Source organism: Stegodyphus dumicola, chromosome 4 (genome assembly GCF_044657685.1).
Source record: "Stegodyphus dumicola isolate Sdum_Otavi_A_Nest chromosome 4, ASM4465768v1".
In the NCBI taxonomy this organism is placed as follows: Eukaryota; Metazoa; Arthropoda; class Arachnida; order Araneae; family Eresidae; genus Stegodyphus; species Stegodyphus dumicola.
This window is the reverse complement of record NC_140771.1, coordinates 76224058-76242809: the sequence shown is the minus strand read 5'-3', so window position 1 is coordinate 76242809 and position 18752 is coordinate 76224058. Positions and strand designations below refer to the sequence as shown.

Below are 18752 nucleotides of genomic sequence, written 5' to 3'. Positions count from 1 at the left end.
TAGTCCTTAACAAGTCTAAGCATATTTGCACATAAAAGAACATTCTAATCAGTGAGTGGATTTTTACAAACATTAAATTGTTTTGCACACCAAATAGTTGCTGTCATTTCTTTTGACTAACAGCAAATAAAATGTTTTGCAGTCAGAAAAAGGCATTTTTTAACCTAATAGCCAGTTTCCATCACTGATGGTCATTTTTTTTGGCTTTAATTAATATGTTTTTAGATGAAATAGAAATTAAAAAAAGTAGATGGAATATTACATGTAACAAAGAATTGAGCGCAACACATTAACACATAATGAAGTGAAGACCCATCTGAAAAAAACATGCATAGAAATTGAAGGTTGCTATGTTAGAGATTCGTAAAGTTACCATCACGAGTGATTTATCATGGTTTCCTCAAGTTCTACAAACATACAGTTTTATTTATTGAAGCAGTGGTTTCTAAACTTTTATTTTCTCAACATCTATAGGAAATACTTCAGCAGTGTTTGCATTCTATGGAGACTCCAACATTAATTCTACGGTGTATATTTACCACAAAATATACATAATTATTCATTACACTAATCAAACACTAACCAGACTTTGTTTAAGTTTCCTTGAAATTTTATCTTGTATTATTGCCAAATACAGTTTTTGCCAAATTATGTGGCACAACATAATTTAAGTATTTTTATGCTATAACTATTCATCTTTCCAATTATCTGGCTTAATGGTAGCAAACAGCTTAACCACAAATTCATGCAATTTTATGTGGCAATTCATCTTTCTGAGTGATATTTGTTAAGGATTTATTTATGATTTTTTTTAACATTTTGATTTAAAAAAATAATTCTTGTGCTGTTATAGTTGAGCTATCACCTTTGTTTCCTGAAACTCTAATTCTTGGGCTGGAAATTCGTGTCAAAGTGTCCGATTATGTTCAAGAAAGAATTAAAGCTTTGAGACTGCAGAATCCTGGGAAATATGAAAATATAGCCTGTATACGTTCAAATGCTATGAAATACTTGCCAAATTTTTTCAGGAAAGGACAGGTAAGAAATATATTTCATAAGATAATATTTATGTAATTTTACATATTTAGAGCATTACTTTATATGAGCATTTAGATGTGTTGATTTATAGCATAGCCCTCAAATTCTTATGTTTGGTAGCATACTTTTTAACATCTATTTTATTTATTTATATTTTGTTATATTTATTTATGTATAGTTTAATATTAACATGTTTCTTGGCAAGAATAGATAGAACTTTTTGTTTGTTATATATATTTTACATCTTATGGATGTTTTAGATTTTCCAGAAATTTCAGTTGATAGTTTACAGATTTTCTCTAAAATATTCATTTTTAAATATATACAATTTTTGCCAAAAAATAACATAATTTCATTTTTTAACAAGAATGACAAAACTGTAAGGAAAAATGTTGAAACTGCATTTCATTTGCTTATGATATCTGAAATAGGGGTACTTTTCCATTTCGCCAGCACAAATCTCACCAAGCAGACTTTATTGGCGATAACATACAGTATACACATAAAAAAATGTTAGCAAATGTTAGTTCTAAGAATTTTTTATTTTGAAGGCATAAACATTTTAATATCGTTCAAAATTTTGTAAAAAGACATTAAGAATTTATTATGCTTTTATGGTTCAACAAGCTGATTCTCCGGTTCATATCACGTGACCCCAAGTGATCTCATCTCACGAAAACTTCGCTACAAAAATCTAATTCTCTCAGTAATTATCTACATTAATTTCAAGTTAAATCTTAATTTGGAATGTAAGTTTAAATGCAAGAATTATTTCAATTCGTACGAATAGCTTATTCAGAAATTATGTGAAACCACAGTGCTTTACTTCGCTAGTGCATTCTCATTAGAATTGATTAATTTAACCCTTGACTTTGCCTTTTCTATATTTTTGCCTTCAGGTAAGTGGTGTGATTGCATTCTAATTGACTTAATTACTGCAAATGGCCTTAGGGCATAAAATTGATAATAATCGGATAAAAATTCTATGTAATTGTATGCCAGTATGGAAAGAAATAATCAATCTGCTAAGAAATGGCTGCAACTTTTTGAAAATGAGGTGTAAAAGGTTACCAGTGAGGATATTCCGTTTAGCATTAGTTGTACCATTATTGGTGACTTTATTGGTTGCGCCGGCAAAACGGAAAAGTACCGAAATAGGTTTATAATGGTATCATATTTAATTTAAAGTAAAATACAAATTTGTTATTATTCTCTTGAATTAGTTAAAATGATGTTTATGAGTTAATTGAAACAGATTTCAATATTTGAGGAAAATTTGAGCGAAATTTTATTCATTATATAAATGAATAGCAAATCATAGTGAAAAGAATACAAATGAAATGTTTCATATTTGAATGTGTTAAAAATATTTTTTGTTTTCTTGAGCATAAATATTTTTTTTTTTTTTTTTTTTTTTTTTTTGATGATTGAAAATATCAAAGCAAAGGCTTAAAATATTGCTGCTAATTTTAGTTGCTAAGTCACTAATCTTCTGTATTGGAAGTCTCCACATTTATAGAGTAACTGACATATCAGATTTTTTATTTTCCATTTAAACTAGTTTTTTTTTTCCCTCTGAAATTTCCTGTCTTCCTTCACTTTTTGATAGATTTTGCTCACATGTACATAATCTTCAAGTTGAGTTCCTGTATTTGAGAACATTAAATTTATCAAATTTTATTGTTCAGATCATGATTTGTTGTCATAGTCTGAACTTTTCCACCACTTACGAGGGGTTATCAGAATAAATCGGCTTAAAATAAATTAAGCTATTTATTTATTCTTTTTTATTTACTATTTGTTGTATATAGTCTTTTTGTGTTCATTTGGCATGGTCGAAGTGGTTTTCATGTTTCAGAAGCACTTTAGAAATCACTTTTTTTAAATTGGGAAGCATGCTTGCAGTTCACATTGAATGTCAGATACATTTGCAAGATATCAACTTTCTAGTTTCATTTTCAGTCTGAAAAACAAAGCAAAAGCACAATTGAGCTAAGCAAAAACATAGGATAAGCTGTGAATGGTAATGATGTGGTGATTTGCCAAAAAATTGTTTAGTGTTCAGGGATATGTTAGGTGGGACTAGAAAGTTAACTGTAATAGTGCAGCACAGACTCAAATTTTCTGTTAAAAATCTTTTAGAAAATTTTGTAGCATTATCTGATTGAAAGTATCATCACCCAAATCTATATGAAACTTATGAAAGGTTTGAGTAACAAGTTTACCAAATTTTACATGACCATTAATCTGAACATGTTTTGCTATCCACTATAAAATGACAGATAAATCAATGCGAAAAGTTGAAAAGAAACTCTTCAACTCTCTTCTTAAAATGTTTTACTCTGATATTGTGACATTAAGTGATATAATGATGCATTAGAATTGTGAAATTATAATATTGACTTTTTTTTTTTTTTTTTTTTTTGTTTAACCTTTTCCTGGGGGTTGGGATATGTATGTCCCATGCATTCACTACATTAAATAAAGCTCAAAGAAATTAAGTTTGCTATGGAGATCTAAAATGTGCTACTTGATACAAAGCAGGAAATAGCAGATCCTGTTATTTGTTTTTCTGCTCCTTGCAGATTGAATAATTGACTAAATGAGATCAATATATAAAACATTTATATCTATAGCCATCAGGGAAAGGTTAACATAGCACTTGCAGCAATAATAATCTGGGTACTTTCTGATAGATTCTCATGTTTATTTGAATGTTGGAAAAGCGGAATGAGATCAGTTTTCTCAGATTACTCTTAAATAGAAAAAAGGGTTTCTTATAAAGTTAAATGTTTCTGTTAAGATATTTTAATTGTTGATTAAAACTTTTACAGATTAAAATCAGTACCATCCACAAAAATGTATAAAATTCATGTTTATATGTTCATTAAGTGATATAATGATGCATTAGAATTGTGAAATTATAATATTGACCTTTTTTATCATGTTATAATATCATGTTTATAAGAAAATTTAAGCAAGTAGTGATGAATAAAGATTATGAATATTATAAGATAATATAAAGATTATACATAATCATGGTTTTAGTTGATAATATGGATTTTAGTTATTCATTTATTAAGGGGAAAAAAGAAAATGATTATGGCTATGATTTAAAATTTATTATTTTAAAATAATGAAAAATATGATTTGTATGCTTACTTATCATATTTATTTCACATATTCCCACACATTTTTATTAATTTTACTGTTCGAAAATTGAGAGGGGGAAGTTATGTAAATATTTTAATTCAAAGACGTAGTTACTGTAAGCTCATAACTAATAAAAAGTATTCATGAATAAACTACCAGTAACTATCACAATTTTTTAAAACTACATTCCAGTAAGAATATATAGTAATATTAATATTGCAATGTCTAATAAGATATCTTCATTTCTACTTTCCTGTATCTTCAATTTCGTCCATTCTTATTGTCCCTAGGCACAAATTATTCAGTGATGCTGGAGCTGCTGTGTCTTTTGTTACAGCTTGTAAGTCATCATCATTGTTATTGTCTTTGTGACACTATAGTCTGTTTTCCTACATGGAATGTCCTTCATTATCATCCTGAGCATTATATTTTCCTTTTTTCTAGAATTCTTTGTTATACTTGCTTCATCAATCAAATCCCATGCACCCAGAATACACCAGCAAATCTGTTGCCAGTCTTTATCTGAATTTCATTCATTTACTCAATTCTCCAATGTAAAAAAGAAGAATAAGTGATCAAAATAAAGCAGGCAATCCACCTAAGTAATTAAATAAAACAGGCAGTCCATCTTAGTACGAAAAAAATGCCACATCTGCACTATTTTTCTTAATATTCTAAGCATAAAACTGTAGTGTTGCCAAAGCATGAAAAATAACTGCTGTGAAAATGCACTTTTTCTTAAAGTGCATTTTCACAGCTGTTGAATTGTATATGACAAAATCATTTAGTACAATGAAAACAATCATTGCATGGAAGAAACTATTTTAAAATTTAGGGAAACTTAGGTTTCTGAGCATCTTAAGGAAGGGGAAAATTACAGGAATATTTGAAAATATTCAAAACATTGTGCTGAAAAGATAGGCAGGGGGATATGTGAGTAAATATGGTATTCATCTGTTCTTAATCAATTAAAATTGTGTGAATACACCACATTAAATTATCATTTAAAAAAAAATTAAAGCATTGTTTGAAATTTAATAGAAAAATCAAGTGTATACAAGCCAGTTTCCCTTTGAAAGCTCTCCACAAAGCCATCCCTCGTATTAGGCAGAGAGCCCTCAAGGCTTTGGCGTAATCAAATAAACCTAAACATCTGAATGTGTAAGAATTGTACTACCAAAAACAGTGGCGTGGCTAGGGTGAGGCAAAGGGGGACATCTGTCCCCGTGTGCAGCATCCAGGCAGTGCCAAATTGATGCTACGAAATTCTTTAATGAAATGTTTTCCATTCTTATCACACAGAAAGGGATGCGAATTCTTCAGTTATCCGGGGGTACTGGAATCCTAGCTACGCCACTCAATAATAACAATAATGTAATGTAGTGGTTTAGAAACCCAGATGTAGAAAAAGTGTTGATTGACATTGAAATGAATTTAAAGATAAAATGCCTTGTACCTTAAAATAATGGTAAGAACAAGATTATTCTTCTGAATATACTTATTACTGAGAGAAATGGGAATTTTTTCTTTGAATGTCAAACACAAATCTAAGTAATATGCTTCCAAAGTAACTTACATACTCGTTTCAATGTAAACCTTAAATAATATTAGTACATATGTTACTAGCAGTGTATGAGAGCTGACATTCTATAGAATATACCTAGGCATTTTATAGAATGCTGAAAACTGGCTGATAATATATGAAATGTTTAGCAATTTAGGCATTTTCTAGGCATCCATAATTCCGTGCATTTCATACATTTTGATGTATTATTTTGTTTAATAAGAACGGCATAAGGACACATACGTACTATTGCTACCATCGTAGTAGAAGTAGACAAATTTTCAGAAAGTGCCCAACTTCAGCAACCATGTGCGAAACCATTCTTCTGGCAACCATACTTATAACAATCATCAGTCAAGCAACGCCGCCATTTTCGTATGTGTTCTATTTTGTTGCATTCCAAGTTCCAATGTTTTTTATACAGACTGTGGTATATTTTACCTTAAACTTAGAGTTTTAAAACATGAGCTCATGGAATTCACCAGCAATGGAAGGAACTATGTTAAAATTTTGGTAGTAATACAGAATTTTACAGAAAAGTTGCTGAAGGGAACAACAAGGAAATGTGTTTTCTAGATAGCAACTGTTGCTAAGGATTGCATGAAGCCAAGTCTCCACAATTCTCTGATATTTAAGTGAAAACAGTTCACTGTGTATTTTGGGAGAAGAATAACATAAAAGAAAAAAAACTACAGATGGGTTCGAAGAAGAATGTAATTTTTTATTTTTTAATATATGGCATAATCTTTATTTAATAATTCAAATGTGTATTTTAAATTGCTAAGATATGTTTTCTTTTCCTATGTTGATATTGTTTAACAAACTTCCTATAAATATTGATAGTTTGGGAATCTTTTAGAAAAAGAAGTCATGAAAACCACCAACTTGCATGTGATAAATAACTTTTACAGTTTTATCTGTAAAAAATTGCCAAATTGCACCAAGATACCAAACTGGAGTAGTACTTAAGTACTGGCATAAGTTTTGTTTTATACAAGTTTATTTTTTCTTTACATATTTTGAATAAAAGTTGTTTAATGGCACTCTTTTATTATTTTTTCAAAATAACATTTGTAATTTTAAGAATTCACACCTTTTAAATGATAGCTTTATCATGACCATTTTTCATACTTTGCTTATTTAACATTTGTCGTTCTATAGAATTCCAAGGTATCATGTATAAGGGCGAGTCAAATGAAAGTGAGCCAATGTGAATATATGACAAACAGAGTACTTTATTTAAAGGTAGTCTCCATGAACATTGAGACATTTATCCCATTGACAAATGAGCCGCGTGATCCTCGTCTCATAAAACTCCTTGGGCTGTCGATTCAAAAATTCTGTAACCGACTCCTTCACGGCGGCGTCCGACACGAATCTAGTACCCTTGAGATGTTTTTTCAGTTTCCCGAAAATGTGAAAGTCGCATGGCGACAAATCTGGTCTGTATGGAGGATGTTACAGCGTGTCCCACTTGAACTTTGCCAGTTGTGTCTTAACCACATCAGCGACGTGGGGACGAGCATTGTCGTGTAGCAAGATCACACCATTCGTCAATCTTCCAGGTCGTTTGTTCTTGATTGCGACACGCAGCCGATCCAGCGTTGCACAATATCGCGAACTATTAATAGTCTCTCCACGTTTAGCAAATTCAATCAGTAATGGCCCCTGACGATCGAAAAAAAAAGTCAATAGCACCTTTCCCGAGGAAATGACAGCCTTTGCTTTCTTCGGGGGTGGTGAATTCAAATGTTTCCTCTGTAAGCTTTGCCGCCGTGTTTCAGGTTCGTAGTGGTGGCACCATGATTCGTCTCTGGTCACAATTGCAGACAAGAAGTCGTCACCCTCATTGTGATACTGGATGAGATGAGTCAAAGCAGCGCCGAACCTCTCCGTCTTCTGGCGGTCGTTCAAAATCTTGGGCATCCATTAAGCACACAAAAGCCGATAACCGAGATGATCATGAATTATGGTGTGAACCGAACCGTGACTGATGTTCACACGCTCTGCCAGTTCATCGATGCTTATCCTCCGTTCTTGTCTAATCAGCTCATCAACCTGTGCAATTGTGTCGGGGGTGATTGCAAGGTGGCTTTGGCCCGGTCTTGGATCGTCTTTGCAACTTTCACGTCCTTCTCTGAACCGTTTGCTCCAATGCTTCACAGTGGCCAATGCGATGCAATGTTCACCGTACACAGCAGTCATACAGCAACTAATTTCATGTTGGGAAACACCTTCAGCTGTCAAAAACCTGACCACACCACGCTGTTCCTCTTTTGGAGCGTCTATTATGTCACGCTACCGTCTTCAACCCAGTGTAAGAGCGCCTTAAAGAACTTTAACCTCACACTTTCGTGCCACTTTCGTAAATGAAGGCTGTCTCTGTGCATGCGCCGCAGATGATGGACTGAACCATTCTTGCTGAGGAGGGGTTGGCTCACTTTCATTTGACTCGCCCTTATACAATGTGTAGGGAAAGTATATAATTATTCTCATATTTCATGCTTTGCCTAAAAGCGACAGGCATTCTACAAAATGGTTTGGTATTTTATAGAATGCCAGAATTTCATACATTGCTTGTAACTCATATGCTAAGTATATAGAATGTGGGAATTATCTCACTCCACTTTGTTGAGTTTTGCTTTACATGAAAATTTCCAGTGTATTTATCCTTTGAACTGTTCAGAAGTGAAAACTTGTTTTTCTAGAAAAAGTAATCTTTAAATATGTTTTTAACATTTTTTTGTTAATAAGTGAGAATATATGAAGTTTATAGATAGATTTAATGTGTGAATATTTCTTTAGTGCTTGAAACTTCTAGTTTCTCATTATCAATGTGTTAATATTTCTTGCAGCTTAGTAAGATGTTTTTCTTATTTCCTGATCCTCATTTTAAAGCCAAAAAACACAAGTGGAGAATCATCAGCCCTCAACTGCTATCGGAGTATGCATACTTACTTCGTATTGGAGTGAGTATTATAAGTAACATTGTGACCCTTTTTTCTGTATTTATTTTACAAAATGTGGTTAAGAAAACTCTTTTATTGTTTATATAGTTGGAAGTAAATTCCAATGGCACATGAAGCCATAAGTTGTGATGGACCAGTATGATGACACATAATAATGGCCTGTTATTGTAGTGCTGCCGAACTTGGATATGATCATTGTGATGCAGCAGAGTTGGGATTCGTCTGGGGATAAAAAAATTGTCATGCCATTCATTTTTACATGCTGCGTGGTGAACATTTAGGGTTTAGCATTCAGAAATGATTACAGCTCTATGTGCTTGTGGTTTAGAGACTGTCGTCATTGCAGCAACAGACAACTTGCAAAGATTTTGTAGACAACATCGAATAGTATGTGTTGATACCGGTTGATATGCAACTGTTCCCTAATTCTTATATTAAGTTTCTGGATGTTGCTGTGTTATCCTTCATTGCCATGCCACAACATGCCCTCTTGTTGAGTAATATGACGAAGATAGTGCAATGATTCCATGTCAGTCTGTTTTCCTGAACTCACTGATTCCATATTTTCGTTACTGTGACTCGATTACACCCAACACAAGCACTGATTTCTTGAAAGGTAGGCCCTCAGTTTTTGTAATCTGCGGTTCTTCCTCTGTCATATTCAGAAAACTACTTGAATGAGTGTTGCTTTTTATCAGCTTGGTAAACTAAAGCTTCCCATATAGACAGCAGGTAAACACACAAATACAGTACTTAAAAACAGCCTACTGTTATTTTTTTTAAATGCTTCTAGATGGTATTGTTGGTGCAAATGATATACATAAGTTATGTAATGCTAATTGTATGCATGCCTTGTCAAGATCTATGCATAGCACAAATGTCAACCCTAATAAATGCTTCCTTTATGGTGTTGTATATATTTTGGATGACCAGCAATGCAAAGTTGTATTTTAATATGATCTCTACAAAAGCAAGTTTATGTATATCTTTTTTTTTTTTTTCCCTCTGATAGCACTAATATGGAAAAGATAAGGTATAGTTGTAATATTTATTGATTAGAAAAGTAAGTAACTGTAATCACCATTCATTTAAAGATAAACATTGTAAGATTCTCACTAGTGTATTTCTCAGTTACTGTAGAAAGTGACGAATCTTAAGAACTTGTTAGCAAATAATCACTTAAGTTCGTGTATTAAGAAACAACAAGGTGGAAGGATAACTAACCCTTTATTATTCCAATAAGATTTAACAAAACTCTGTTTTGGAGTGTACAATAAAAGCCAACACTTGGGCTTGAACTTAAGAGACTAAAAATTAAACTAAAACTGTGATTAACTAAAGAGATATAGCTGAAGCTATCAAGATTCTAACCGAGTTGGCCCCTTAACTCTATTTGACTACTCAGCTTATCAAGAGCCTGAGTATAGCTGAGCGTAATAGCAGCTTTGAGAGAGAGAGAGTAGCCATAAAATAAACGCTCCTCCTCATTAAGTATTCAGAGTGATTCTAAAACTATGTTCTGGCTGGAAGTAGTTTGAAGTTGAAGTTAAGAATTTGACAGGAAGGAACTTAAAATTTAACTGTTAATAAAATTAACATAATTCTTACAACATAAAATTGCAACATTTTTTGGTAAAGGCTTTCATTAACGATAAAAATTATTATTTACCCTAATATAAATTCTTATTATATGATGAAAGAATTATATGGACTGTACATTTTAAAAATTTCAGTTGTAATGAATAATTATGTAATATTTTTCTAAACAAAATTTTATTGTTCTGAATTTTAAAAATATTTTCATTGATTTTTGGGCCCCTTTTTGGAACCTTTTTTTCCAAAACATTTTGTGAATTAGGTATCCAAAAAAGCACAGATTCTAAAGTAAGCCTTATTTTACCTGATTAGATTTCTCAGACTACTTGTTATTAGTTAAAGGCTTTAGTAAAATTTTATTTTTCAGTTGCTTTATTTTAACATTATATTCATCTATTTGAATGCATGTTTTAAAGAATGTACTTTTCATTTTAGGGCATTGTGTATACTATAACAGATGTAAAAGAATTATATGACTGGATGGTGGAGCATTTAGATGAGCATCCACTTTTCAAAAGGCTTAATGATGATGAATTAGTAAGTTTGTATTTTTTTAACTTCTCTTTAGAAAGTTTTGTTATAATCTAATTCTAAATTTACATTGTAAATGTATGAACGATTAGATCTAATTAAGTATTCCTAGCTGATTATAGCTAGATTGCTAACAACATTAATTTGAAATGAGGTTTTTAATATAAGCAAAAATTTAAAGCAATAGTTATAATTTTATTATAAAGTTAAATCTTTATAATTTTGTTATAAAGATTTATATTAAAGGGTCTTATGTATTATTTCATTGATCATGAAACTTTTGCCAAGCAGCATGATTTATTGCCAGTTCTGAATAAGTAGACATTACAAGACATTCACAACACTGTGATTTTGATTGATTTTTGATATGCCACCATTGTTTTTATGAGTATGGATATTAGTTAAGTATTATTGTTGTATTTTTTCTTGCATATTGAAAATATGAGTTCAAGGGCTGTAGGACCACATTTATGACTGTACTCTGGTTCACTTATGGCTGACAGAGAGAATTAACATGTATTCAATGAAAAAAGTGTAGCTGAATATAGCAAGCAAAACAGTAATGGATTGGAACAATCACCTGGGGGAAGATTGTACTCACAGCATTCTAAACAAAGCTTCTGAAAAAATCAGATTACTAAAAATAATAGAAATTGACAAAAGCCTTTTTACAAAGTACAAAACTGAAGTGAGTCGAATACTTCCACAGTAGTGGCTATTTGGTGGATTGTGTGGAGTGACTGACAAATGATTTATTGTACAGATTTTAGATAGAAGTGCAGATCAGGATTCCTGAGGAATGAAAGGTGCCACTTTAGTGGGATCTCTGGTAGCCTTTATAATTAGATGGCAGCCAACATTCAAGGCTGGCAAGATAATGCATAAGTATCATTATATATTTATGACATGAAATATGTTTGAATAAGATAAGAGAAGTAAAAAGAAGGGCATCTATAGCTCTAAAAAAATCCATATTACAACAAAGAGTCCATTGTGTTTCTAAAATGCATTTATAACAAAGCATTTATTACTTGCTTGCAATATGTGAGCAGGTGAAGATTTTTTAACTGTGGCTGTCGGAATTCTCATTCTTCCATATAGGAACTCAGATATCAACAAAGACAACACCAGTTTCACTGCATCTAGTATATAGGATATGATTAATAGCCACACAGTCTTCAGTACCAAGATCTATGGCCAATCTCTCTTAAATAGTAATTAAATTTCATGGCATCATTTTTTTAGTCCTGTGGCATATAGGAAATTTAACTTTCCAACAGTTGGCAGTAGTCGATAAAACAAGAGTAGTTGACGTTAACTGGTAGCGAGCGACACAAAACAGAAGTCATGTCTAGTAGAGGAAAATGTTTTACTTCAGTGAAACATTGCTACGGCAATTCTGGCTTACAGTTCCCCTCCCCCAGATATAATGAATTAACTTTTTGATCCTTTCCACTTTCGTACAGATTTAATGTTATTTTACATGGCTGTAGTGAACTTTGAAGTGTAAAAAAATCAGATAAAACAAACTTTATCCAGGACTGAAAATGTTTTGTATACTGATGGAAAATAAAATCCCACTACCAAGAAGGAGCTGTGCTAGAGGTGTGTTTGCACATCTTAAAGGTGATTCTCCATATAAGGCTTAGGCGACACAGCCGCTTGGAAGCAGGCACTTAGACAGAAAGTCTCATTCTGTGTGTAAAAAGTAAGAAATTGCATAGTGATTAAGTGTCCATATCATAGATGTTAACTTAAACCTAAACTCGTAAACTGTACCACCAATACTGGCAAACCGGTAAAACTAAGAAACAATTTAAAAATCAAATAAACTAATTAACCAAATTAAAATACTGTGCAGCTCGTTCTTAACCTGTCCTTTGAGGAAGATTCTCTGCCTCTGTCAGCAAGGTCACCTCAACCTTTATTCTGAATAAAATCAACATAATAGTTAGAATAAAATATGATAGAATGAAATATTTTGTGAATCGAAATTTTCCATTTTTCTAAAACACTGAATCACTTATTTAAATTAATTTTTTTTATTATTTATTTTTATTTAAATTTTACATAACTTTTAACATAACTTCACAATTATGAAGCACATTATTGCTTATTACATAATCTTTCTAACTAAATTACATAAGTAATCACAAATAGTATACAATTCAACTTAGTTACTATCTTAGAAATTTACTACGTAATCAATCTGTTTTAAAATATTCATACCCAATTAGATTATTTAAAATTTTTATAATTCCTAACTTGGATTTTTCTTTCATAGGTAATACTTTAGATTTTCTTTTGAAATATTTTAAAAATGTTTCTCTAATAGAGACTATCTGTATGCATTCACACAAATAGTATATAGTTTGCATTTTGTGCTTCACAACTACATTTGCCTGTGAAATCTCTTTAAATATTCTGGACTTTATTCATGATCCATCAGTGTTTGATTTATTCTTTTATCACTAGAGAGTCTTGTTGTCTTAACTTTAGGAAAAATCTGAAATAATTCTCTTCCAGTGTTATCATTATCCTATCGGTCTTGACATTTTTCATTTATTTCTTTTTGCAATAATGTTTTCATTATTCTATGAGATGATAGAAAAAATATCTATATTATCACTCTTAGTTGCTTCCTTCGCAGTGTTTTCTACAACTTCATTTCCCAACACTCCTGTGTGACCTTTAACCCAATTAATTTTCAAGTTATGCTTTTTTTCTAAATTCTACAGTTTTATTTCTTACTTCGATTACTTTTTTAGCAAGACATTTTTTAGAATTTCTTGCTTTCAACATGCTTTGAGAATTGGTGTAAATTGATACAAAACAATTTGCCATATCATTTTCTTTTATCCCTATATCAACCCATTCCAAAGCTTTTTTAAAGGCTATCATAGATGTTAAGGTGATACTTGAAAAATAAAATTTTTCGCAAGTTGCCGTGATGAGTGTTTACATTTCTAACCAGGTTGGTTATTTTGAAAACCATGCAATCTATGTAGGTGGTGAAACCATTAAAAAAAAAAAAAGAAAAAGGAGCTGCTGCTACAGGGCCGAATATGTGGCATCAGGATCGCAATCAGGCTTCCCTAACCACTATATCGTCTGGGCGGCTACATGGAACAATATAAAAAATACAAACTAGAAGTATAAGATAATTTAATCACATAAATTAAAAATTCAGTTTTAGATACTATTTACAAACATCATTTAAATTTTTTTCATGGTTTCAAAAAATATGAAGAATTTATCATAAGAATTATTACATTCTTTTAACTTGGACATATATTTCTTAAAAATACTGAGCACAGCAGAAATGCTGTTCTTGCCAAGAATGTTGTGAATCTCAATTAATGTAACTAAGAAATTCCATAATTTCAGACATTTGGGTGGGATGCTCATTTTTTTATTAATATTTTAGTTTACTGGTTGGCAGTTGTTAACAGTTTTATCCTCATTAAATCCAAGACCTGCTTCTGTGAACTATCATTACAATGATTTCTTAATATTTGAACATAAGTAAATCTTTGTTTTTTTTAACAGTATTATCATTTTTAGATTTGTTGATTCTGGATTTGGGAAATTTTGGCCATCCATGATACAAGGCTGGGTGACCAACTGACTGACAATTTATGCACTTAGGTTGTTCAAATCTACCCTTATTCGGGCAATCTGTAACTCTATATGGTTAGACACACTTAACACATTAGGGTTCAAAATAACAATTTGATAAAAAAAATGATGCCATTTTTGATAATTAATGGCATTGGGAATCTGGTTTTTGAAACATATTTTTCTGCCAAGATAGAGATAATCATAAGGTCAACGATTTCATAAATGTTTTCCATATTTTCATTCTGAGTCAGATGTATCAAAAATAGGGGCATGGGAACTTTATTTTTAGTATCAGTCAGTTGTACAATTTTTTGAACAGAAAATCGTTTTCATGAACTGCAGTTTTAATCCTGTCTTTGTCTGCCAAAAACAGCAATCCATGTAATACCAGCTTAATAGGTATATTATATTCCACATTAATAACATAATACTCATACTCTATGTGTTTCTTGCAAAATAATCCATCCGCTCAGGGTTCTGTGATCATCCTCTGTTATGTTTATATTTCGAGGAATTCACCATTAATTTTGTCAGGGAATTTGGTAGTTGCATTTTGTGAAAGTTGACTTTAGAAGTCATCAAGAAGCTGGATTTACCATAATTGGCAGATTGCCAACGACTTTACTAACAGGTTTTTCCTGCACAGCATGTGTATTTGGGAGGGGAGGGTTCGTTCTTTTTGCTAAGGCATCAAATTTATTTTGTATTAGTTGAGTGTGCTCAGCATTTACTTTTAATTGTTTAACAGTTTTAGTAGCAGGCTTAAAACCTTTTGTATCAGCATTTTTATTATTAGTATCATTTTCAACATTTTTAGCTTTACATTAAAAATTAATTAGGGTTGCATCTAGTTTTAAATAAACCATAGTTATGAAGGAAATTCAACTTACCTCTCAGGGCTTTAGCTTCCTTCCTCAGTTCGACCAGGGTTTGAGCCATTCTATCTATCATAACAGTGTCAAATGTCAGCAGCTGTCTGTCTCTTCTGAAGAAAGTTTATGGAGGTTTTCGGTGCTTCGTTATCATCATCAGCTTCTTAGATGCTGAGTAATGCATTCCTCATCTGAGCCCAAACCTCCTTCTGCAAAGTAACATTGGCCAAAGCTGGGTTATCTACTTGCATATTGTAAGTAAGCCTAATGGCAGAAAATCGTCCTCTGCTTGGTCATAATGACATCCTACACATACGAGCACAGGGCATGGAATTGACGGAAAATGATTATTATTATTCAAATTTCACACTAGGGCAGTGGTTGGCAAACTTATTAGTCAAAGAACCAAATATGAATATTACAACAATTTTTAAAAAAAATTAGGAGCCAAATCTGCTCGTTTAGTAAACTTTTATTACAGTAAATAAAACTAAATTTAATACTTAATAAATATTTATTAATGCAAACAATGTGCTTGCATCTCCTTGGAAAGTTTGATTAAGTCAGGTTTGTATGTTGTTGTTTTTAATTTTAGGCATGATTCCAAGTTCTCATCAATAAGACGACTTCTCAGTTTACTCTTGCTAATGTTCATGCTTGAAAAAGATTGTTCGCATATAAATGTAGAACCAAAAAGTGAAAGAACAGCAAACACGAGCTTTTTCAGCTGATCGTAAGAGTCAGGAATACTGTTCCAAGAGTTGAAAATGATCATGTCTTCCTTCTCCAGGTCATTCAAAGCAGACCACTTGTGTTGTGAACTAAGATCAAATTTTTTCTTCTCCAATATTTCCAATTCAATACAAAGACTTTCGAATTTAGAGCGCCATATCTCCTTGTTTTTTAAATCCAGCAATTGTATTTCAAAGCTACCAATGTCAATTTCAAAAGGAAAAATTTCAACTCGGTTATTGTACCATTAAGAGGATTTTTGACAAATGCTATAGTTGCTCTGCTGTTTTTAAATTCCTGAAACCTGCTGAGAAATGCTTCCATCATATTTAAAATTATTGTTTTAAAATGGTGTTTATCAATAGAGGAATTATTTTCTTGGCGATGCTTCAGCAGGCTCGGAAAGTGAATGTTTCCCTTTCAAAATCCTGTGCAAAAATGGATAATTTGTTTTCGAATGTTATTACTTCTTCTAACACCAAAAAAAATTAAGTTTCCTTTCCCTTATAGTTTACGATTAAGCTGATTTAAATGAGACGTAACGTCTACCATGAAATAAAAGTTTTGGATCCACTGATCGTCTGTTAGTTCTGGATAATGAATGCCCTTCTCAAGAAGAAATGCTTTAATTTCCGGAAAAAGGGACGCGAAACGTTTTAAAACGTTCCCTCTTGATAGCCAACGTACCTTGTTATGAAACAGAAGTTCAGCGTACTCACTCTTCATTTCAAATAAAAATTCTTTGAATTGGTGATGATTAAGAGCTTTAGCTAAAATGGAGTTGATAATGGTAATCACTAATTCCATAACTTTACAAATTTCTTCCAGAAATGTTTGCGCACAAAGCACTTCTTGGTGAATGACACAATGGTAAACAAGTATCTCGTGATTAATTTTTTCTTTCAAAATAGCAACAACCCCTTTTCTTACGCCGGTCATACTTTTGGCCCCATCTGTTGAAATCGACACAATTTTATCGAGGGGAATATGATGTTTATCCATACACTCAATTACAGCATTGGCGATATCTTCTCCACACGTCTGACCTTTGAGTGGCAATAATCCTAAAAGTTCTTCTTTAGGGCCTGAATGAGACAAAATCTTACAAAAAGTGAAACTAAACTTGCGCTGTATCATTTATGTCACAAGACTCGTCAGCTGCTATTGATAAAGCCGAAACCAATTTCAGATCTTCGATATGCTGGATGGTTATCTTCAAACACATTTTAATTGTTCTATCTTTATGGTTTTGGCAGACAATGGTAACTCTTCAATTCCTTTCAGAATATCTGCTTTGTTCTTAAAATTCTGAAATAGCTCTTCGGATGCATTTACAAAACATTTTTTTTATGTATCCGCCGTCTGTGTACGGTTTTCCTGTCTTAGCAATCTCTTGACTACAAACAAAACTTGCCATATTAATACTGCTGGAAGATTGCATCCAGTTATTAAGCACAGAAGTTGACGACTCTTGACTCTTCTGAAGTTCCTCAACTGCTTTCTTCCTTGCATCACCAGTAGGATATTTAGTGCTAAATGACGTGTGCTTTCCTGTAAAGTGTCTCTCTAAATTTGACTTCTTATTATGCGCAAATTTCTCCTTACAAATAAGACATGTCAAAAATCCACTCAAGTTTTGAATAAACGCAAAATTCTCGGTCCACTCAACTTTAAATTTGCGGTTTTCATCTTCCGTTTTTCTTTGCTTTTTTTTTTGGTAGCCATGTTAATTGGGGTGCCTATAAAAATATTCCAAATATATTTTTTTCTAAAGCCACCAGTACAAAATTGTTATCATTATTAAATTGATGAAAATAAAAGTTAAAAAAAATCTTTTTAAAAAACACAATTATATTAATATATCTAACTGCACTAAAAAGAAAAAAAAAATAATTTTTTTCATCATCAGAATAACAAAACTTTTAATATGACCAAAAATGGAAGAAAACTTCCAACATTTGGACGAATAGAAGTTATCAAAAAATCAATTACAAATTTTGTACCGGAACCACAAACATACATAGCAGGTGTAATAAAATCATATAAAAACACCTATAAGATGTCATTGAATTTTAAAGACTGCATTTATTCTAATGCTGTTTATGCGCTATCGACGAATTAGATTTAATTAAAAATTCGTTAACTGTTAATTCAATATGTTTAAATGAAATTCAGGAAAACTGTGTATAATTTTATACTCCGTACAAAGAAGTCATGTGGTGTACACATCAGATTTTTTTTTATCCGGTAGTGCATTAACAAATATAAAACCGTACAATTTAAGAAGTGTTTTATATTTATCTATTAATAAATTTCAATTTCACATTCCATGCACATATATATGTGCATGGAATGAATAATTTTTTCCATCATCAGAATAACAAAACTTTTAATATGACCAAAAATGGAAGAAAACTTCCAACATTTGGACAAATAGAAGTTATCGAAAAATCAATTACAAATTTTGTACCGGAACCACAAACATACATAGCAGGTGTAATAAAATTGTATAAAAATACCTATAAGATGTGCAGCTAGAGTAAAAAATCTGATGTGTACACAACATGACTTCCTTGTACGGAATATTAAATTATAAGCATTTTTTCTTGCATTCCATTTAAACTTATTGGATTGAATTAAATCTACTTCGCCGACAGCGCATAAACCACAATAGCA

The 18752-nt window shown here is 31.8% G+C and overlaps 1 protein-coding gene across 5 annotated transcripts in view; it reads left to right on the top strand.

Annotated features, from left to right (window-relative positions):
* The window catches only part of LOC118188900 (tRNA (guanine-N(7)-)-methyltransferase), a 60459-nt gene that overhangs the window by 27789 nt on the left and 13918 nt on the right, over positions 1–18752 (top strand). For all 5 annotated transcript variants that reach the window (XR_015040695.1, XM_085815101.1, XM_085815102.1 and 2 more), the window contains exons 3-5: positions 854–1038; positions 8611–8724; positions 10756–10857. Coding sequence is in view for 4 of the 5 variants with exons in the window: in XM_085815101.1 (XP_085671227.1) it covers positions 854–1038; positions 8611–8724; positions 10756–10857 (401 nt within the window). In the remaining variant the exon portion in view is untranslated. The remainder of the gene's footprint in view (positions 1–853; positions 1039–8610; positions 8725–10755; positions 10858–18752) is intronic.